This window comes from Acinonyx jubatus, chromosome B1 (assembly GCF_027475565.1).
Source record: "Acinonyx jubatus isolate Ajub_Pintada_27869175 chromosome B1, VMU_Ajub_asm_v1.0, whole genome shotgun sequence".
In the NCBI taxonomy this organism is placed as follows: Eukaryota; Metazoa; Chordata; class Mammalia; order Carnivora; family Felidae; genus Acinonyx; species Acinonyx jubatus.
Window position 1 is genome coordinate 73,038,159 of NC_069382.1, and position 22,650 is coordinate 73,060,808.

The 22,650-nt window shown below is 43.9% G+C and overlaps 1 protein-coding gene across 3 annotated transcripts in view; it reads left to right on the top strand.

Moving 5' to 3' along the window:
- TMEM154 (transmembrane protein 154) overlaps window positions 1–22,650 on the top strand; it is a 52,448-nt gene that overhangs the window by 2,767 nt on the left and 27,031 nt on the right. For all 3 annotated transcript variants that reach the window (XM_015080645.3, XM_015080643.3, XM_015080644.3), the window contains exons 2-3: window positions 19,342–19,602; window positions 19,694–19,732. In XM_015080645.3, the coding sequence (XP_014936131.1) occupies window positions 19,342–19,602; window positions 19,694–19,732 (300 nt within the window). The remainder of the gene's footprint in view (window positions 1–19,341; window positions 19,603–19,693; window positions 19,733–22,650) is intronic.

Here is a 22,650-nt window from a genome sequence, read left to right on the forward strand (position 1 = left end):
ATGTGAGTTGGTTTATAGGCGTCACACTTGTATTTCCTTGGATTCTTCAAAAAGTATCTTGGAGATGTTTGGTAGTAGAATCCAATCTACTGAACAGCCTGACTCTCTTCCTTGCAAACATATTCCAGGATACAGCTCAAATCAAGCCAACCACAAACAGGCAACATAATCTCATACCTGCAGTTACCTGGACCTGTGTCAATACCTCTGAGTCAGTGTCTTTTCTCTCTATAGAGAGAGCCTGATGCAGACTTGATTATTATCCCAAGTGAAATAATCTGCTTAGAAATCACCAGGAGAGAAATGAGAAAACAGCTTTTCTGGGATTTTGACCAAACAGATGAGCCTAGTAGAAGAAAAGCTGTGGATTTAAGTATCTTGGCCAGGGTTGGATGCTAAGAAAATGCAGACTCAATGTCAAGGCAACATTGTGTCCAATGAGTGAGGGAGTCATTTCCACCTGGTTTCTTGCCCTGTGCCCTGTCCATGTCAGCTTGACAGTATCAGAAAGCTAAAAGCAACTTCCCAGACACCAAAAACATGGGATTTATTATCTGCTTTGGGCATAATGGTTTGTAGAAAGGAGGGCTAAGGGCATGACAGAGAACAAGGAGGCTGTAACTGTTTTGGTGGCCAGGGTTAAACACTGGGTTTGACACGGACGACTGGGAGATTCTCTATGCTGTTTCAGGAGAGCATTAGCTAAACCTTGGGAAGAAATAATTAAATAAAATACTAGTTACATAAATGGAGTTGCACTTATCACACTGATCTCATTTCAACGAATGTGACTGGCATCTGCTATTGCCTGGGACAGTTCCAATTTCAAGTAGCAATAATGATGATAGCAAACACATATAGTATTCATTGTATGCCAGGCGCTGTTCTAAATTATTTATACTAACTCATTTGATTTTCCTAACAACCTTAAACATATGTCCCTCTTTTACGTTTGAGAAAATGGAGTCACTGAGAGGTTAAGTGACTTGCCTCAGGTCACACAGTTAAATAGTAAAGTAAGATTCAGTCTCAGGAATCCATGCTCTAACATATGCTGTGATACCTCTGGATTTTTAGGCTCTGCCAGGATATGTGGCTAGTTTCAGGTTTAGAAAAATATATCTCTGGTGTCCTTCTAACTGTAGATGCATTCTTAGTTGGAGTCTAATGTTACTGCATATTAATAAAGGAGCTGTATCTGGTTGGGTCGGAGACTGGTCTACAGGAAAAGGGATGGAGGGAGTTGGGTTGAACTTTGGCGTTTAGAGGGGGAAGGAAAGGCTGCAAGGTGCAGAGTGAGCAACAGAGAATCAGGGGATTAGCATAGTTAAGACCAGAAGGCGGAAAAGTGGAATGATGAAGTCATTGGGTAAGAGGCTTCGGGGTGTGGGAACCAGGGTCAGTCGCTATGGGAGAGCGCTACTGAGAACTGACCCCAAGGACCAAGCAGCCTTCAGGGACCAAAAAAAAAAAAAAAAAAACAGGCAGAAAGGGATTGATTGAGGCTTAAAGTCCCTTTGTGTCCAAAAGCCTGATCTAAGAAACCAGAAGAGGGCTGGATTTTGGCTGGGATGGGCCCAATTCTGCAAAGAAACAATACAACCTGCAATTTGCCTACCTGTGTATAGTTTGCACCATCCTCAAATGTTGGCAAAGATGTGGAGAAACAGGAACTCTGCACCACCGGTGGGAGGGTTAGTGCAATCACCCAGTCCATCCTGCTGCTTAACCCATTCATTGGGCTTTGAATTTCACTTATATTTTTTATTCTAGAAAAAATTTTTTTGTTTCCAGAAAAAAATATGTCTTGCTTTTATTTTTCCTTAAAAAAAATTTGTTAATGTTTATTTATTTTTGAGGGAGAGAGAGACAGAGCATGAGTGGGGGAGAGGCAGAGAGAGAGACACAGAATCTGAAGCAGGCTCCAGGCTCTGAGCTGTCAGCACAGAGCCCAACTCAGGGCTCGAACTCACAAACTGTGAGATCATGACCTGAGCTGAAGTCGGACCCTTAACTGACTGAGCCACCCAGGCGCCCCTGCTTTTATTTTTTCTTGTGTTATTTATTCCTTCTATGTCTTTGTTTTAAACATAGTATTATCTAATAGTTTTATCTGAAGTTTATACAGACCTAAGCCTGTTGTCCATCTCAGTTGATTCCCATTCACGATAGAAATCCTGGGGGCATGAGGCACCTGGGTGGTTCTGTCACTTGAGCGTCTGACTTGGGCTCAGGTCATGATCTCGCGGTTTGTGAGTTCGAGCCCTGCGTTGGGCTCTGTGCTGACAGCTCAGAGCCTGCTTCGGATTCTGTGCCTCCCTCTCTCTCTGCCCCTCCCCTGCTCATGCCCTGTCTCTCTCTCTCTGTGTCAAAAATAAATAAACATTAAAAAAAACTAAAAAAAAAGAGATATCTTGGGGGCACTGAAGATACAGTCTGGCACACAGAGGAAGACTCACCCCACTTAACAGAAATCCAACTTTTCTTTTATTCCATCACCAACGTATTGTAAATACTTTACCAATACAACCTAGTCCTGTCACTACAGAATAGTGTTTGGAAGAAATGGAGGCAGGGATGTGCTAGGCTTGAGGAGAGTCAGAGGTTAGACCTCAGGCTTAACCCCCAGCATTGGTGTGGAGAGGGGGAGGCTGAGCAGGCCTCAGGGGTCAGACTCCAAGAGTTACAAGAGGAGGTGCCCAAACATCATTAAAGGCGCCAGCCAACAAACCAGAGTCTGCTGTGGAGGCAAGTTGACGCCAGAAACAGGTGACCAAAGATGCCAAAGCTATTGCCAACGAGAAAGAAGTAGACAAAATCAAATTGAAATCAGAAGAAGGGCCAGGTCCACAGTGTCAGGATGAGGGTGAGGTCAGCCTGGCTGTGGAACACTGGTCTTTGACTTAAAACTTTGTGCTAATCACTGCTCCTTCCCTTCTTTTCTTTTCCTTAAGTTTATTTAATTTTGAAAGAGATAAAGAGAGCATGAAAGTGGGGGAGGGACACAGAGAGAGAGAGAGAGAGAGAGAGAGAGAGAGAGAGGAGAGAGAGAGAGAATCCCAAGCAGGCTCCTCACTGTCAGCGCAGAGCCTGATGTGGGGCTCAAACACATGAACCATGAGATCCTGACCTGAGCCCGACTCAAGAGTCAGTCACTTAACTAACTGAGCCACCTAGGCGCCCCTTCCTTTTTTTATTTTTTTATTTTTATTTTTTCAACGTTTATTTATTTTTGGGACAGAGAGAGACAGAGCATGAACGGGGGAGGGGCAGAGAGAGAGGGAGACACAGAATTGGAAACAGGCTCCAGGCTCTGGGCCATCAGCTCAGAGCCTGACGCGGGGCTCGAACTCACGGACCGCGAGATCGTGACCTGGCTGAAGTCGGACGCTTAACCGACTGCGCCACCCAGGCGCCCCAACCCCTTCCTTTTTTTAAAACCATGGCCTGGTGTTTCAGCTTTAACTTTTTTTTTTTAAGTTTATTTATTTCGGGAGAGAGAGAGAGAGAGCGAGCATGTGAGAGAGGCAGAGAAGGCCAAACAGGCTCTGTGACGTCAGCATAAAGCCTGATGCAGGGCTTGATCTCACAAACTGTAAGATTATGACCTGAGCTGAAACCAAGAGTGAGATGCTTACCCCAGGCGCCTAGGCACCCCAGCCTTAAGTTTTGAGCCAAGAGATGGACAGAAGTCCCCTGAAAGAATTATATAACCTCTCATATCCCTATGGCCCCAAACCTTTGTTCTAGGAAATCCCCATAGGTCCCCATATTCGTCTCCGAATTTAAATTTCCTATATCATCTTTTTTTTTCCTTTCCTTTTCTTTTTTCTTTTTTGTTTTTTGAAACATTTTCTGGACCCTGGGGATTTCCTTGCTCTTTTGAGGTTTCTTTATACATTTAAAAAGTTGCTTCTGATATTTCATTCAGTATTTCTAGGTGTGGCATATTGGGAAAAATTTTCAGGTTACCAACCATACCAAAATACCGGAAAAGGAAATTTTTCTACACAACCAGTCTGAAGGACAATTTGGAAATATTTAGTCAGCTAAAAATGTTTGTAGCCTACAACCTCAACAATTTAATCTCAGGTATATATACCAGCTCAAAAACAAATGTGTGGCAAAACGTCATGGCCAAGAATGCTGACTGTAGCACTGTTTGTAAAGATGGAGAAAATAGAAACAATTTAAGTGTTCATGAACAGAAGAATATGTGACACTTAATATAGTCACAAAATGAGGTGTCATATAGCTGGTAAAATTAATGAACTAAAGCCAAATGTATGAAGATGAATTAATCTCAACTGTAATGTTAGCCAAAAAAGCCAATTGAAGATTATTTTGCACAGAATGATTACATTTACTTAAAGTTTTAAAAACACTCCAGGGGCGCCTGGGTGGCTCAGTCAGCTGACCATTCGACTCCTGATTTCGGCTCAGGTCATGATCTCGCAGTCATAGGATCAAGCCCTGCACGAGGCTTCGCGCTGGGCTTGGAGCCTGCTTAAGATTCTCTCTCTCCCTCTGCCCTTCCCCTGCACACACATGCGTGCTCATGCATGCTTTCTCCCACAAAAGTAAATAAATACATAAAAACACTCCAAATTATGCTTATATTGCTTAGGGACATAGACATATTTTAAAAGTTGGGACTGATACACGTTAACTTTAGGAAAGCAATTACCTTTGGAAAAGGAGGGAGGGGAATGAGATCAGGGAGGAGTACAAGGAGGGCTTCAACTGTATCTATGATGTTGTGTTTCTTTCAGAAAAACATGGTAGTCCTGGGGTCAGCAAATGAAAACCCATGGGCCAAACTCAGCAAGCGTCCTGTTTTTTTCTGACCCGTAAGCTAGGAATGGTTTTTATATATTTAAATGGTTAAACAAAAACTTATATAATAGCCTGTATTTTGCTTTGCGGGCCACAAGATCTAAAACATTCATTCTCTGCTCTTTAAGGAAAAGTTTGCCAATCTTTCCTCTAGTCGATATAGAAAATTGTGAGATAATTAGTGGTGGGTACCCAGTTATCTGTTACAGTATTCTCTATTCTTTCAGGTAGGTATACTTTTATAATGAAAAATAATGAGAGTGCCTCTGAGTTTTTCTTGAGCTTTCTGCCATCGTCCCTTTCCATAATTCCCAGTCTCTTTGAAAGAAGTCAACACACCTTCATCTGGACCCACTGCAATCTGGCTGCTGTGTCAAACACAGCATTCCAATTGCTCTACCTGGGTCATCAGTGTCTTCTAAGAGCTAACCCCAAGGGACCCATTTCTGTCCCTATTGCACGTTTTCCTCCGTATCACTTAACATAATTAACCAATGATTGAAATTCCCCTCTTCCTTGGGTTTTGTAATGCCTTTTTCTCCTTGATCTCCTAGCACATTGAATGCTCCTTTCCAGTTTTTGTTTAGGAGTCTTTCTCTTCCACCTGCTCATTTCATAGCATGTCTATCTTTTATTTCTTATTCCTTATATCATTCCTGGGCCATGGTATCCATGTTCATGGCTTTCACCTTACTTCTTGGCTGATGATTCAAAACAAAACAAAACAAAACAAAACAAAACAAAACAAAACAAAACAAAACAAAACAACCTCCCACTAGGCCTATCTGCCCAGCTTTATACCTGCATTCTCGCCCTCAGTTTTTCTTGGACAATGTCACATGGGCCTTAGGCTCAGCATGTCCAGAACGGAACTCCTTCTCAGCTCCCTGCTAGTTTAAGTCCTTGTTAGCTCTTGCCTATTCTAGTTCATTAACTTCTTAACCTGTCTCTTGTGTTTAGTCTCCTCTTCAACCCTATTTCACATGGCCTCCAGAGCAATAGCTCTATAACAAAAACGATCATTTCTTCCCGTATCTACCCCTTCAGTGAGATTTCATTTCCTTTGAGTAGATTCCAAATCCCTTGCCATTATTACAAGGCCCCTTATGAGTTGTCCTGAGTTCCTTTCTTGCTTAACCCTTGACACTCCCCACCACACGCCTGATGGTGCAACTGCTTGAATGTGCCAACACTGTTGGGTCACTGAGCCTTCCCATGTGCGTCAACTGTGATGCCTTTCCCTGACACCTTTGCCTGATAAACTCCTGAGATTCAATTTAATGACCTTCTGTGAAGGTCACTAAGGTGACCTCCTCTGTGAAGATTTCCTGAATCTTCCACCTCCAGATGAACAAATACCTTCCTCTCCCATAGTCTCATGGTATTCTGTATACAATCATGGTTTTTGTTAAACTGTATTATAGGTATTGATTTATGTGCCATTGTCCCTACTTACCAGTGTCTTCCCTGAAAAGCATAGACCTGGTCTCATTCACCTTTATATCCCAGGACCTAGAATAGTGCCTGGTACATAATAGGCACACTACTGACTGACTGACTGGGGAATGAATGATATAAAATTTATCCAAGATTTACATATATTCATGACAAAGTCATAATCATTTAAATAATAAAATGAAACTATGGTAATACCTGGATAAATATGAGTTTTTACTTACCCCACTTTTTTTTTTAATCCAAAATGTTAACTATCCCATATCTTTTCATGTATAAGTAGTTTACTTCTGTCTTCTCAGACCAAAACAGGCAACAATTACTGCTTCCCTTCCTGGAGAGAATACTATGTAACCACATCTATTGAGTAGTATTGCGAAAGTATTCTCATCTGTCTTCCTCTCAAAATAGGGATGGGGGGGCGCCTGGGTGGCTTAGTCGGTTGAGCATCCGACTTCAGCTCACGTCATGATCTCATGGTCCGTGAGTTCCAGCCTCGCGTGGGGCTCTGTGCGAACAGTTCAGAGCCTGGAGCCTGCTTCAGGTTCCGTGTCTCCCTCTCTCTACCCCTCCCCTGCTCACGCCTTGTCTCTCTCACTCTTTCTGTCTCTCTTTCAAAAAGAAATAAAAACATTTAAAAAAATAGGGATGGAGTTTAGACCCAGAAAATAGGTATTGAGCAGCCTGACGATTTGCAGAAAGACCAGGTAGTTACAAGCCTTTGGGGGAGGCTTTTGAAAGGAAAACAAAAGGAATATAAGTTCCATGGATAATACATTTCAAGCCAGTAAAAGAGGATTTGAAAACTCAAAAAAGAAATAAAATTTCTGTAACATAAAATAAATAGAAACATCTGCCTCGGGGGACAAGGACAGCACAGAGCATTTCCTCCTTAATTCAATATCGTGAAAGGAAAGTTCCCTATCAGGGCAGAGTCCAGTTGGTGGTGTTGGGTTCCTTTACCTTGAAATAAAACCAATAAATCTAGTCTGTTTTAGGAATTTGAATTTTTTTCTATGTTTTTTTGCTGTACATGAACTAAAACCATCTTTATTATTTCCTACTTCCCCACCCCATTGTGGTTTTCAGAAATAAGAGTCCAGTAGTTACTAGGGTTTCCTGGCATCTGGTTTTTTTTCTTCCACTGACAAAAATATTTCTTTTTTTTTTTTTTAAATTTTTTTTTTCAAATTTTATTTATTTTTGGGACAGAGAGAGACAGAGCATGAACGGGGGAGGGGCAGAGAGAGAGGGAGACACAGAATCGGAAACAGGCTCCAGGCTCTGAGCCATCAGCCCAGAGCCCCACGCGGGGCTCGAACTCACGGACCGCGAGATCGTGACCTGAGCTGAAGTCAGACGCTTAACCGACTGTGCCACCCAGGCGCCCCAAAAATATTTCTTAATTAAAAATACATTTATTCTTTTCTGAACATTATGCTTGCTTATTTATTCATGAGTAAGACTACTACATTTAGCAAATAAAAATATAGGACACTCAATTAAATGTAAATTTCAAATAAACACTTTTTTTTTTTTTTTTTAGTGTAAGTACATCTCATGCAATGCAGTGTAAGTATAGGCCACACAAATATTGCATGGGACACATTTGTACTAAACAAATTATTTGTTGTTTATCTGATATTCAAATTCAAGTGGGGGTCCTGTACTTTATCTAGCAACCCTATGACTATCTTTTGTCAAGCAAAGACCATCCCTACATTGGTCTGTCACTAAAACCACAGACCTTTGGTTACGTAGCCAGTTAAATATTAGAAAAAAATTAGGCTGAGTCCTAGATCAGTTATTCAAATAAAAGTAAAGGAACCATGCTGAAAACAAAGCAAAACACAACACCCTAATGATTACATAGAACCAGGAATCTGAGAGTGGATCACCTTTAGAGAATCTACTCATGCAACCCATCACATTAAAAACTAGAAGGAAAAAAAAAATCGTGGGATTATATTAACAACTGCAGAAGGGGCGCCTCGGTAGCTGAGTTGGTTGAGGGCCCATTTCGGCTCAGGTCATGAACTCACGAACCGTGAGTTTGAGCCCCGCGACAGGGCTCTGTGCTGACAGCTCAGAGTCTGGAAACTGCTTCAGATTCTGTGTCTCCCTCTCTGTCTGGCCCTCCCCCACTCACGTTCTGTCTCTCTCGAAAATAAACATTAAAAAATTTAAAAACAAAACAAAACAAATGCAGAAAAGAGGCTGGCAAGAGAGTGGAACTGAATTGCATCCCGAGCTCAAGCAGCAACACTGAATTTTCAGTGCTTGAGGCCTGTTAGGTTGTCCAGGAGGGAGGGGCAAGATAGAATCCCTTTCAAGGTAAAATAGGACCAGAAGCAGGCTGGCCTCAGACACTAGCCTCAGACACCTGGACTCAGAAAGTCCCATCCACTATTTGTTCCGCTCAGACACCACTTCGGAGACCTGAGGAAATTGCCTCCTTCCTCGGCCTCCTGTAAGGATCCGTCACACAATAGAACAATCTCTTGCTGTCTGCTCCCTCATACTGGTTACACCAGTTTCTCCCCTTTCTCAGGCTGCTCCTGGTGAAGACACATCAGCCCCTGAGATACTAGCCCACATCTCCTTTCCCTTCGCTCCTGTCCTCCTTGTCTCCTATATGTCCACAAACATACATCTACCATTTGTTTTTGGGCTTGGCCCTGTCTTTCAGGTGCTCTCTCTGGCGACACTGAGCCCATGCTGATCTGAGCAAGGGGTGTATCGCCCAGACAGCGGGCCCGTGTGCACTGTGCAGGAGCCTGCCTTGTCTCCCCTCCCTACTCAGAGGGGGCTGATAGCAGGCCAGAGAGAGGACAAGGGCATGGCCAGGAACATTTGACTCCCACTAACTCTCGAATTGTACTTTTGACACCGGCTATTCGAAAGAGAGATAGAAATCTAATGAAAGTAGAAAATATTCAGATTAGTAATGATAATAGCTATCATTTTAAGAAAATCCTTTTTGTTTCCATTTGTTTTTTTCCACATTTGTTTCTTCATTTCAGCTCAGGTCATGATCTCACGGTTTGTGAGCTCAAGCCCTGCATCAGGTTCTGTGCTGACGGTGCAGAACCTGCTTGGGACTCTCTCTCTCTTCCTCTCTCTGTTCCTCCTCCGTGGTTTTCTCTCCCTCTCTCAAAAATAAATAAACATTAAAGAAAATACATACATTCCTTTAAACTGCCAGGTACCACAAGGCAGAACAGGTCTCCAGCGTGCAAAAAGGTAGTCAGATGGTCAGAAATGCAGCTTCCCCAGGTGAGTAACTCCCAACTGAGACAGCCTCAGGGTCTGGGCAAGTCCGGTTAAATATGAGCAAGCTTTCTTTTGAAAAGACACCAAAATAAAAAGTTTAAAACAAACAAACAAAAAAGGCATCCGAGCATGGTGGGCCCCCTTTGTGGGCATGTTTTAATCTGATAGTAAATTACAAAAAAAGAAAAATAAAATCTGATAATAAACTGCAGCTGCAGGTGTGCTTCTGGAGGCAATGAGGTAAAAAATACAACCAAGCTTCGCGAGTAAATTCCCAGAGCAGACTACCGTGTGCAAGCATTTTACCAGATGACCCTCCTCAAAATAAGCCAAAGAAACATTTGTTAACCTTCTTTCAGCATATGGTTGATGAGAAAGGGTGTACAAAATGCAGGCATTGCTGTATGTGAACTGCCTTTACTTTTTTTCTTTCTTTCTTTTTTTTTTTTTTACAGTTTATTTGTTTATTTAGAGCATGCAAGCATGAGTGGGGGAGGGGCAGAGAGAGAGGGAGAGTGAAAATCTCAGGCAGGCTCTGCATTATCAATGCAGAGCCTGATGTGGGGCTTGAACCCATGAACTGCAAGATCACGATCGAGCCAAAGACAGACAGGCAACCGACTGAGCCACCCCGGTGCCTCTGAACTGCCCTTTGATAGTTAAAACCCGCCCTCACCCTTCAGCGCTATTGTCTTGCATCTGTTCAACCATAGTTAACTCTGACCATACCTTCTTCAGGTAAATATGTCAGGAAAATACATTAAGTGAGTATTTCCACTTAATCAAAATGGTCAAATAGTACAACAGAGCTTACAGTGACAACCACAATCTCTCCATTTCCCTAGTCCTGTCCCCAGAGAGAATTAGGTCACCCAGCCTTTACATGTGGGAAACCATGGGAAACACTAGAATCCCCCCACCCAAACAAAACAAAAACTAGGAACATGAAATTTTATCATTCAGTATTTTTAACTTTGCATTCAACAGTTCCTCTCATTTTCCAGTGCTTTCTTTGAAATTTAGATAACTTTTAAAAAAAAATTTTTTTTAACGTTTATTTATTTTTGAGACAGAGAGAGACAAAGCATGAATGGGGGAGGGGCAGAGAGAGAGGGAGACACAGAATCGGAAGCAGGCTTCAGGCTCTGAGCCATCAGCCCAGAGCCCGACGCGGGGCTCGAACTCACGGACCGTGAGATCGTGACCTGAGCTGAAGTCGGACGCCCAACCGACTGAGCCACCCAGGCGCCCCTAGATAACTTTTTAAGAAGACCACCTTAGATCCGTGTTTCTCTTTGTGACTAAGAATGTACAGTGTGTATTCCTGGAAGAGGGTGGATAGAGGCAGGAGGACGTTATATTCTTGATAAAAAGGTAAGAGATGTCCCCGCATTTTCTCTCAGACTAACATGGCCTATTTACATTTCCTAAACAACTTTTACCCGATGGCAGACAGGGTTACAGGTGCTAGGGATACAAAAGACACCAAACTGTGGAGGCATCAGACAATGAACAAATATGTGGGGGTGCCTGGGGGCTCACTTGGTTAAGTGTCTGGCTTTGGCTCAGGTCATGATCTCACGGTTTGTGAGTTCGAGCCCTTCATTGGGCTCTCTCTCTGCTGTCAGCGCAGAGCTCTCTTCAGGTCCTCTGTCCCCCCAACCCCTCTGCCTCTCCCCTGTTCGCTCTCTCTCTCCCTCAAAAATAAAGAAACATTAAAAAAAAAAAAAGTACCTGAATGAAGTACTCTCAGATGATAAACAATAGGTTAGTACTGTTTTGAATCCAAGCAAATGGGAGAAAGGCAGAACACTTCAGAAACCCACCTGTGGTCCATGCAGGCTGATATCCCAGTGGCCCAACACCAAGGAGCATCGTCCATCCACTTGGCCCTGGTGTCTCCCTGCATCCAACACAATCACCCTCCCACAACAGGTTGCAGTCGGGTGAGCCTGGTACGTCATTGGTTCCCATTTGTTCCCTGGCCCATCGCAGTCCGATTCCACAGATGCTGAACAACTGATTTGTAAACAGACAACAGCACCGAAGAGATAGACCATCTGATGGGTGCCTATACCTATTAATTTTGCTCTCAGACGCTTCTTTCTGTATAGGGTCTCCGCTCATCTTTTTTTTTTTTTAATATTTATTTTTGAGAGAGAGACACACAGATTGTGAGTGAGGGAGGGGCAGAGAGAAACGGAAACAGAATCCGAAGCAGGCTCCAGGCTCCGAGCTGTCAGCACAGAGCCCGACGCAGGGCTTGAACTCATGAGCCATGAGATCATGACCTGAGCTGAAGTCTGACGCTTAACCGACTGAGCCACCCAGTAACCCTCCAATCACCTTTAAAGCTTAGTAACAACAAATTAAAATAAAGTCAATTGAATTACAATTTAACTCAGTAACTCTCAGCCTGGCATACTTACTGAAATCACTCGGGGAGCTTTTAAAACATGCCAAGGCACAGCCGCTATAGATACCCTCACTGATTTGGACAGAGCTTAAAACACACCAGCTGATGTGGGTGCATGGGAAATGTTGTGGACAAAAGGTGTCACTAATAACTAAACACAACTTAGACCAATGGCTCTCAAAGCATGGCCTCCAGACCAGCAGCAACCGCATTTTGTTAGAAATGAAACGTTTTAGCTCCATCCCAGACCCACTAAAGCAGAAACTCTGGGAGTGGTGGTCAGCATTCTGTGTTCGAGAAACCCTCCAGGTTATTCTGAAGCTAAAGTTTGAGGACCCGTGGTTTAAAGCCCCAAACTGTTCTGTCAGCAGTGACCTTCATGAGGGGTGAGGGTTTCATATCCCAGCACATTCTCTCATATTCAGACTTCCTCGGGAAGGCATGGTTGTCCTCTCTCAACATAGCCTGGCCAAAGGCTCTCAAAGCATGGCCTCCAGACCAGCAGCCACCGCATTTTGTTAGAAATGAAACGTTTTAGCTCCATCCCAGACCTACTAAAGCAGAAACTCTGGGAGCGGTGGTCAGCATTCTGTGTTTGAGAAACCCTCCAGGTGATTCTGAAGCTAAAGTTTGAGGACCCGTGGTTTAAAGGGGCTCAAGGCTTCAGTGGTGACTGTTAAGCTATTCCATTCTGGTGACAGGGTCGGTAGCTGCTAGACAAGACTTTGGTATCCCACTGCCTGACCTCTTTCTTCTCCAGTTTGCCAACGGGGAGCACAGAGAACAGCAGTGGGAAGTGCTGGGTGGCCCAGGGCAAGACCAGAAATGGGGAGGGTCTTCAGCAGTGGTTCTCAATCCCGGCTGCACGCTGGAGTCACCTGGAGAACTGTAAAAAAAAAAAAAATCCCGAGGCCTGCATTCACCCCAGATACAGTGAGGTGGAAAGGTTTGGGCATCAGGAGCGTTAGAAGGTCCACAGGTGATTCTAACGTGCAGCCAAGGCTGAGAACGGTTTGGTTTTATCTCATCCAACACTGACTGGCTCTTTGCTGTGCGCAGAGGTCCAGGTGAATGAGAAGCAGGCGGACTTCTTGAGTTTGGTGTCTTAAGTATCTTGAAATTCAGATACTCCCGTTTCTCCACAGAGCAGGGCAGAATTTGAATGCCTGACACCTGATTTGTGTTTCCGTTTGTTTCGTTATCTGAATTATGAAATCGTTGACACAATTCGTGCATGGAGTCTACATAACAAATGAAAGAATGGGGCCCCTGACTGAGGCCCAACAGACTCCGTGGTATCCTGAGTTTAATGTCATTCTCTCAACATTGTTTTATTTTACGTTGGAACATCAGTGTGGCATTCTCTCAGCTGGTATGTAATGCCTTTTTATCTTTAACTTAAAAACAAAAACAAAAACAAAAAAACTGGAGCGTGGTTGCGCATTTGTTCCACTTTCAAGAAAAGAGAAGTCAGCTAGTTTGCTTCACGGAGAAGCAGAGTCATTTCCACTTAGTGACGGTGTTTGGAGCAGTGATAAGGGCCGACGCGCCCACTCAGCTGCTCTTGCTGCCGGGTTCACCTGGAGCCTTTTCTCCCAGTTTCCCACGCACAAAGATTCCCCCCCAGGGTCCTTGCCAGGTTTGTGGAATATGCGTCCCAGATGTGTTTGCATGGCCATCGTCAGCAGTCATTTGTCAGTGACTCCGTAACTGTGCGGTTGATTATCTGGTGCTTTTAGGATTGGAGGATTAAAAGCAAAGTGAGGTGTTGCAGCGGGGCTTTTCGCTGGCTCGTGCCTCTCCCTGTTCGCTGTCATGCCTGAGCCTCTCTATTTCTGTAGCGTTTTCAGTTTTACCCTCAGGCCATACATCACTTACCCTGAAATATGTCCAGACTTAGGTGAGAAGACATAGCAATAAGATGAAGACGTCAGAGCAGGCAGATTAGTCCCCAGGGGGACGGCCGAGAAACCGGTAAGTCTAGAGATGGGGGAACGAGAACGGAGCACTAAGCGCGTAGCAAATCTACCAACACCGGGCGCGTGTGTGTGGTGCCCTGTGGGTTACTTGGCATTTTCATGGTTGTGATTTCCTTTGCTCTTCACAGGAACACTATGGGATAAGTAGGACAGGGCCTCCTTCCCTGGCTTTTAAGAGAGGGTGGAAGCAGCGAGGGGCCTTCCCAGGCCCTGCCGTTCTGAATCCACATCCTGCCCGCCCCGATGCCATGGAGATGTCCACAAAATCCACACACGACAGAAGACACGGCCCTGCACATTCTGCCTCACACACGTTCTGGGCTCACTTCCTGATAGAGAGTTCTGGGTTCTCCCATAGGAGCACTAGACTCCTTAGGTTGTAAAATGTTGCTTTTACCCAAGAAGTGTAAGGTGGTTCCTACAGGAAGTTACCATTGACTATTGTGGGCCTTAGCAAGTGTTGCTCAGAAAAAGCTGGGGTTTAGGGCACATGGGTGTCTCAGCCTGTTAAGCATCTGACTTTGGCTCCGGTCATGATCTCATGGTCATGGGATTGAGTTCTGCATGGGGCTCTGCACTGACAGAGCAGAGCCTGCTTGGGATTCTCTCTCTCCCTCTCTCTCTCTGCCCCTCCTGCCACCCTCTCTCAAAATAAATAAATAAACTTAAAAAAAAAAATCACTGTCTCTAAAAAAAAAGAAAGAAGGAAAAAGAAAAGGCCGGGGTCCATAGATACGTTGGAGGCAGAGTAGCTTTAGGGGGTGCCGTGTCCACGGGGGAAAGAGTTGCTGTCGCCCCACAGGCCGCAGGAGGAACCTCCATAATGCTCTACAGAACAGTCCCCTGAGTAGCCCTCTGCACTGCCTGCTTTTGTGACCACTGGCTCCTCTGCGGTTCCCACCTTGGTTTTGTCCCCCTCTCCTTTCCCCTCACTCTCACCTCTGTTCCCTTGGTGAGCCACTCTTGGCTCCTGAGTTGATTCCATGGCTCACCTTGGTTTTCCGACTCCCCTTTTGACGGCATCTAATGCTGCTGGGGCTAATCCCCACCGTTTTTCGACTTCTCCCCTTTCCCATCAAAGACACCTTGCACGCCCCGCACTTTTCTGACTTAGTTTCTGCTGGTCCTCATGGTGTGAGGCCCGGGCTGGAGCTATCTTGGAGAAGGCCACCAAGAGCAATTTGGTGCTGTCCTCTCTCCCCCTGCACCCAACACTCTTGTTCCTGCTCTCACCACACTTAAGACAAAATACAGACCATACGTGCACGGGTACAAACCAAAGGACGCAGGGGTGTTTACTGTAACATCATTGAAAATGCAAAAGAAACAACTTAAATCTCTGTCAATAGGAACAGGTTATGATACATTCAAATAATAGGGGGAAAGACAACTGTCTGTATATAGACATGAAATAATCTTGAAGGTCACATTTTTTAAGCTTATTTATTCAGTTTGAAAGAGGCAGAGAGAGAGAGAACCCCAAGCAGGCTCTGTGCTGTCAGTGCAGAGCCCAGTGTGGGGCTGGAACTCAAACCATGAGATCCTAACCTGAGCTGAGACCAAGAGTCAGGGGCTCAACCAACTGAGCCACCCGGATGCCCTTAAGATCAATTAAAAAAATTTTTTTTTATTTATTCATATTTGAGAGACACAGACACAGCGCAAGTGGGAGAGAGGCAGAGAGAGGGGGAGAGAGAGAATCCCAAGCAGGCTCTGCACTGTCAGCAGGACGCAGGGCTTGAACTCATGAAACCATGAGATCATGACCTGAGCTGAAACCAAGAGTCAGACGCTTAACTGACGGAGCCACCCAGGCGCCCCTTAAGATCAAATTTTAAGTGAGAAAAGCAAGGGTCAGAGCAGTATATACATTTTGCCACCCTTTGTGTTAAAAAAAAAAGAAAACAGGAAATGATACTTACACGTGCATTGAGTTTTTCTGGAAGGCAGCAGAGTGGGTTACCGCTGGGGAGGCACCTTGAGTGGGCAGGGGAAGTGGTGGTAGAGGAACTTCCTTTCTGAGCTTAGTATCATGTGTCTAGTATCAGTTTAGAAAATTCTAATTAAAAAAACAAAGTAAATACCCCAGAAGCAACATAGCAACGTGGAAATAGATGGGGCGTTGGGGGTCCCCCCTTAGTTGTACACATTAGGACATCACGCCACAGGGGTAAATAATTTTTTCAAATTCTCACTACTATGAAGGGACCAGCTATGAGTAGAAGCTTTGCTATCATTTGGCACCTACGCTGTAGGGAATGCAGCTACAAAACCCTATGTCGCAGAACTTATAAAGGACAGGGTTGTCCCCCAGGGCAAGACATTCAGGACTCAGTTTCTCCCTTTGTAAAATGTGAGCAAGGAAGTTGTTGGGGGGAGGAAATTAGGTTGTGGCTGTTTATCCTAGATCCTAGCACATGCTAAGCATATGATAAATGCCCAGCCAGTGTTCTTTATTATTTGTGGCTGTTGTGGTGGTGCGTGGGGTGGGGAGGGCTGTAAGGAACGTTGTAATGGAAGTATCTGGAGACGAAGTCTTGTAGGGTAAAGAAAAAGAAAACAGAGAGGGAAAGAGACCCCTTGATTCTCATTTATTTAAATAACCGCTAGAGATTCTGAGAGAGTGATGTTTAACGTGCAAAACGTATGTTAGGGTGTATGTGAAAGGGATGTTGGGGAGAGAAACTTCACCCCCTTTCACTCCAAAATGTCACTAGGGGCCAGCTGTGACCAGCACTGTCCCTTGTGCTAAAAAATAAGTGTACATGACCCAGGACCATCTGGTGTGTTTCCTTCCATTTCTCTTTCATTCCTGATTATCTAAACACTCTCATTATTCCTGCCACCTTATTTCCTTTCCTATTTTCTCTTCTTCTGGGGCCACAGGTCAAATGGTGACTCAAATCCTTCCTTGGAGAGGTGTTGAACATGTACTGCTGTGCATCTGGGCTGAATTGCTTAGAAGGAGCCCCACAAAGCCCAGGTTTTTGGGACCCATCCCTCTCTCTTCCCCTTTGTGCCAGGAAACTGCTTCCTTCCAGGTGAATCGGCGAGAACAGGGGTTCCCTCTCTGGTTCACCACCTCGTGCCTTGTAATCATTGTATTCCTGTCTTATCGGAGGGAAAACATCGTGTGAATTTCAAGGCTCAGTTTCAATGATCGGCCACCTTGGGTTCACATCCTCTCCACTATAGCTCTGTGACCATGGGCATGCTGTGTAACCTCTTTGCCCAGTTTCTATCTGAAAAATGGTGAGGACAAAATGAGATAATCTGGGTAAAAGGCAGAGCCCAGGATTTGGCTTAGTAAATTCTCTATAAAGGTTAGCCTGAAATAGTGGTGGCAGCCTCAGCAGGCCTAGAAGTAAGCAAAAGAAATAAAAAAGAAGTCTGGGTATTCGAGGAAGGTCTCTAAGCACTGGCCTCAGAGAATAGGGGGGTCAGTATTTCTACTGCACCTGAGTGTGTGTGTGCCCCTCCCCTGCCAACCCCCCAAATATGTCTAGTTGTTACTGGCTGGATCATCAGTGAATGATGCTATTTGTTCTCAATAATTCTGCGAGCTGGATGACTTTAATGAGGAGATTGTCCTACTGGACAAATATCTTTTCCTGGATTAGGGTGATATATGATGCATCAAAGCTTTTAGCATATGTGTTAATATTATTAACTTATTACCTTATTTCAAAGATGTAAATATTTCAAAGACTTAACCCAGACCGAGGTCAATACATAGTAAATATTTTTTAAAATCCTCCTTTTGGGGGCTCCTGGGTGGCTCAGTTGGTTAAACATCTGACCCTTGGTTGCAGCTCAGGTCATAATCTCACAGTTTCATGGGTTCAAGCCTCACATCAGACTCTGTGCTCATAGCACAGAGCCTGCTTGGGATTCTCTCTCTCTCTCTCTCTCTCTCTCTCTCTCTCTCTCTCTCTCTCTCTACCTCTTCCTCTCTGTCTCCGTCTCCCTTTCTCTCTCTGTCTCCCCCCGACTTGTACTGTCTCTGTCCCTCTCAAAATAAGTAAATAAACTTAAAAAAATAATAAAAAATAAAATCCTGCTTTTGGCATAAACATGTGAGGAACACCAGCTACTTATACTCTGAAGTTTGTAACTGACTCTGATGTTTTTGGGGGGGCATTTACCAATGCGATTATCAGGTGGATTCCCTGGTCTTGGGGGATACGGAAATGTTCGTGTACATAGTCCAACAAAAAATTAGACTGTGATCACACATATTTTTAAATAAAATAAATCAGAGGAATTCATGGTCATTCAGTCATGTGAATGGATAAGGTGTGGAATTGGCTCTGTTAGTGCGGTGGTGGCCTAACCTACAGTAACAGAGGATGGCTTAAAGCAGCTGACTTTTCTGTTTGCATAGCACCTTTCACTTAGAATGTTCATATAAGTCATCTTACTTGATAAGTTTTCTATAGCCTAAATTCATGCTCTTACCCTCAGTGGGCCCCATTTGAATGATAGGCAACATTATGCCATAGTAACATGGAAACCTTTGGTTGCCTTACTGTGGTCACTACATAGCCGGGTGAGGAAAGATTTCTCAGATGATCATCAGGCTAATAGTCCTTCCCTGTCCTGTGATGAGCCCCAGGATGGTTTTAAACACAATCTGAAATTCAAAGAGAATAAACTTGTTTATATAGCTTCTTAATAGGGGAAGCTCTTTCTATTCTAGGGAAAGATGCTTTCTATTAAATACATTTAAATATTGGTTCCCTAGTCTCTAAGGGAGCTTCCCTCTCGAGAATTTCCCTTTACAAATGAAATACATGTTGTGTTTTTATTTAGAATTCAGGAAGACTTGTGTCCGATAATCTCAGAGTCTCCATTCTCTGTAGCATGTGAGACTGAGGCTGATGTCTAATCAGTCTCCCCAGTTTCCACGAATTCTTCTGCACTGATAGGCAACCTTTTATGAAAAACTAGGACAGCATGCATTGCTTTATACCTGAGTGCTGTGTGGCAAGTAGTTAACTTCCAGGAAACATGAATTTGGATTTATCCAGAAATGTTATGGAAATAGCATGGTGTCCTCTAGAAGATGTTCTGGAATATCACCCTTGACGTGACGAAGCTTCTCAATGCCCTTTGCGTGTGTCCAAAGTATCTGGTTAAGGCCCAACTGCCTGTATCAGTGGGAGGTTTATCTCTGGGCTCCGTCCGATTGCATATCCAATATACTCCCAGCTTGAACTCCATTTGTGTTAAATCAATACTCTGTCACAATGAACTGGATGACCAAATGCAGTAGATCAAGTTTACCACTGGATGCATGTAGGGTAAATGTAAAAATCATTGAAAACATAACATACTAGCTTTGTCTCCATGGCAATCTCAATTTTGTGTGTGTTCCCTCAGGGTATGTTGAGGAACCAGAACAGTCAGCAGATAGGCCCCTGGAAGTGGAAAGCCGCGATGGAGACTCTACCATTCAGACGACGTTGGCTGCAGTGACCACAGCAACATTAATAACAAATACAAATTTTACCTACATTGAGGAGGATACAGATCAACACGAGTTTATATTAATGGTGTTGATCCCGCTGATTTTATTGGCCCTCCTATTTGTAATACTGGTAATCCTTGTAACACGCTATAAAAGGAAAAGAACTAAACAAGGTAAATATTCTGTGTGTTCCCATTTCCAGACAATTGCTTCATGTGTTAATGAACAATCAATAAGGCAAAAACACTTTCTGCTTTTACACAGAGCCTTCTAGCCAAGGATCTCAGAATGCCTTACAGACATGTGAGTATGACCCTAATTAATGCCTGTTGGGAGTTGGGGCTGGGGGAGGAAAAGGAACGGAGAGGTTTTAAAGCGAAGCGACAAGGACCACATAAAATAGTAAGTGGTGAACACTCCCTTATTTTTCAAACAGAGAGCGGTTTCAGCCTCAATTGAAATTTAAATCACACAACTGCCATCTCTGTGCTTAATCCAGACAAGGGCCCAGTCTAGAACTGGCCGATAGGTCCGTGCGACATTCCCTGAGTCGGAGGAAATAATCGAGCTGGCAAAGCAGTGGGTCAGGTTGGGGTTGAGGATGCGGAGGCTGAGACCTTGGGCTCAAGAAGGGGATTCTCTCACACAGATTTCCATCCAAGATACTGTTTTCTCCTCCATGCCACATCCCAATTTGATTGTGTAAAGGCCTGAGTAAAGCATCATTCTTATTCTCATTAAAGCTATGACAACTTTTGTATGAAATTCCTAATTGGCTCAAGATTACCGTCATCAATCTGAAAGCCATCTGATGGAGAATTCCTTAGGTCAGAGATACACACGAGGGGTATTCAGTGCCAATTCTCAGAGCAACACATACTAGGTGTCACGGTAGTTCTAAGTCCAAAGCAGACTTGACTACTTCTGGCTTGTGCCGGTAAAAAGGACTCCAATTAGATTTTTAAGTTGAAGCCTTTAGTTCTTCCAAAAATCACTCAAGGGATGAGACCATCCCTGATAAGCTCCATATTGATATGTGCACACAAAACTCGCTCTCTATCCCTCCCACTCACTAATGGGGCACCTCTGGCTTTGAGATCAAGCTCTTGGCCTGTGGGTCTTGCTCACTGTCCTCACACCAGAAGAGGCTTTGAGATCACGGCAGGAGCTATAAATGGTCATTGTCCATTATGCCAGCAGGTATGGTAAATGTGAGCTAGGGAAGAAGCCCTGATGTGCATTACCTTTCTTGGCAAGAGCCAATGTAAGAGATTCCAAAGGAGTAGGAAATACACCTGTTTTCTCCACTGCTTGAAATTTCAGGGTGACCTAGTAACAGTGGTCATATGGGAGCTCCTTTGTAAGCTAAAGAAAAAGATAAAGCAAACAGAGATGTCTGGACCCCATTGTTTTGACCTCGTGGAAAGTAAGAATTTCCTGCCTAAAGCATAGTCCCTCAGCCAGTCTTACCTAATGGTGTCATAGGGTTTGGGGGGAGGATGCCGGGTGTCCAGTCAAATGTTCGTGCTCCTAGGCTCTAAATACAGAAAGGGCTTTTTTTTAAAAAATTTTTTTTTTAATGTTTATTTATTTTTGAGACAGAGAGAGACAGAACATGAATGGGGGAGGGGCAGAGAGAGAGGGAGACACAGGATCCGAAGCAGGCTCCAGGCTCTGAGCCATCAGTCCAGAGCCCGACGCTGGGCTCGTACTCACAAACCGTGAGATCGTGACCTGAGCTGAAGTCGGATGCTCAACCGACTGAGCCACCCAGGCGCCCCAGAAAGGGCTTTTTGGTTAAACTTCATTGTGAGAACCTCAAAGTTCAAAAGCCATTTATGATCAAGAACGGGCCTCCATCTCAGACATGGCTCATGTATCCCGCATTGGGTACATGAACTGTTGGCTGTTCCCGGAGTGTGGCTTACACTTTTATGACATTAACGTGCCTGGTTGCCACTGTTCCTCTGTGTGAGATTTCCTTCTTGTCTGCTTGGCAAATTGCCACCCTATTCTTCAATGCCCAGTTCTTTTATGAAGCCTTGAGTAATCACTCCCCAGGCAAAATTAATCACACCTCTTCTGTGCTCTTACAGACTGTGTTCACACTTACTGTGCACAGTGTTTACACTGGCATGAGTTGCTGATTTGTCTTTTTTTCGTTAATTTTTATTTTTTGGTCTCTCTTACGAGGTTATGTTCTCTTTAAGGTCCAAGAGAATCAAGAACTTGTCTTATTTATCTTGTTTAGTAGTATGACATCAAGGTTAGAGTATGGACTCTGGAACCACGCTGCCCTGTTGGCTTTTTTCTTAGCCCTCTGACTTCTCTGATTCAGCTTCCTCATTTGTGACATGGGCAAATCCAACACCTAGCTGACAGAGACGGTATGAGAATGAAATGGGTTCATGTATGTAAATCACTTAGTAGGAAGAGTAGCTGGCATATTGTGTTAACCTATTAGTATGATTACCCCTTTTACCTAACCTAGTGCCTAGCCCAACACATATATTAGCTGCTCAATAAACGTTTGTTGACAGAATGAGTTAATAAAACAATGTTAGAACTTTTTTTAAAGAACAGCTATTCTCAGAGATAAAAACAAATTTGCAACTTATTCTTAATACCAATTGGCACCTTCTTTTTGGTTTAAATATGCCTCACTTTAAGAGAACACAACAGAAGGGCATCTGGGAGGCTCAGTAGGTCACACATCTGACTCTTGGTTTCAGCTCAGGTTATGATCTCATGTTTTTGTGAATTTGAGCCCCACATCAGACTCTGCACTGACAGTGGGGAGGCTGCTTGGGGTTCTCTCTCTTCTTCTCCCTCTGCCCCTCCCTGATTCGTGCTGTCTCTGTCTTTCTCAAAATAAATAAATAAACTTAAAAGAGAGAGAGAGAGAGAGAGAGAGAACACAACACAGATATCTTGAAACGTCCAAACAATTGCTAATCACAACTTTTGATAGAGAGAAATTTATTTAAATATTTTCTTTTACTAGTCACTCCTTTGGTATAGATACAGACAGTTAACTGCTTAACAGATGGATGTCTCCTCAAACAAACTAAATGCTGAAAGGTTAACAACTTCCGTCCACTGAAGTCCCCCTATTCACATAACACCACATTATAATGCAAGTCAATAAAAGGAGAATATTTAAATTAACAAAATGTTATTTAAATATTTTTTTCCGGGGCGCCTGGGTGGCTCAGTCGGTC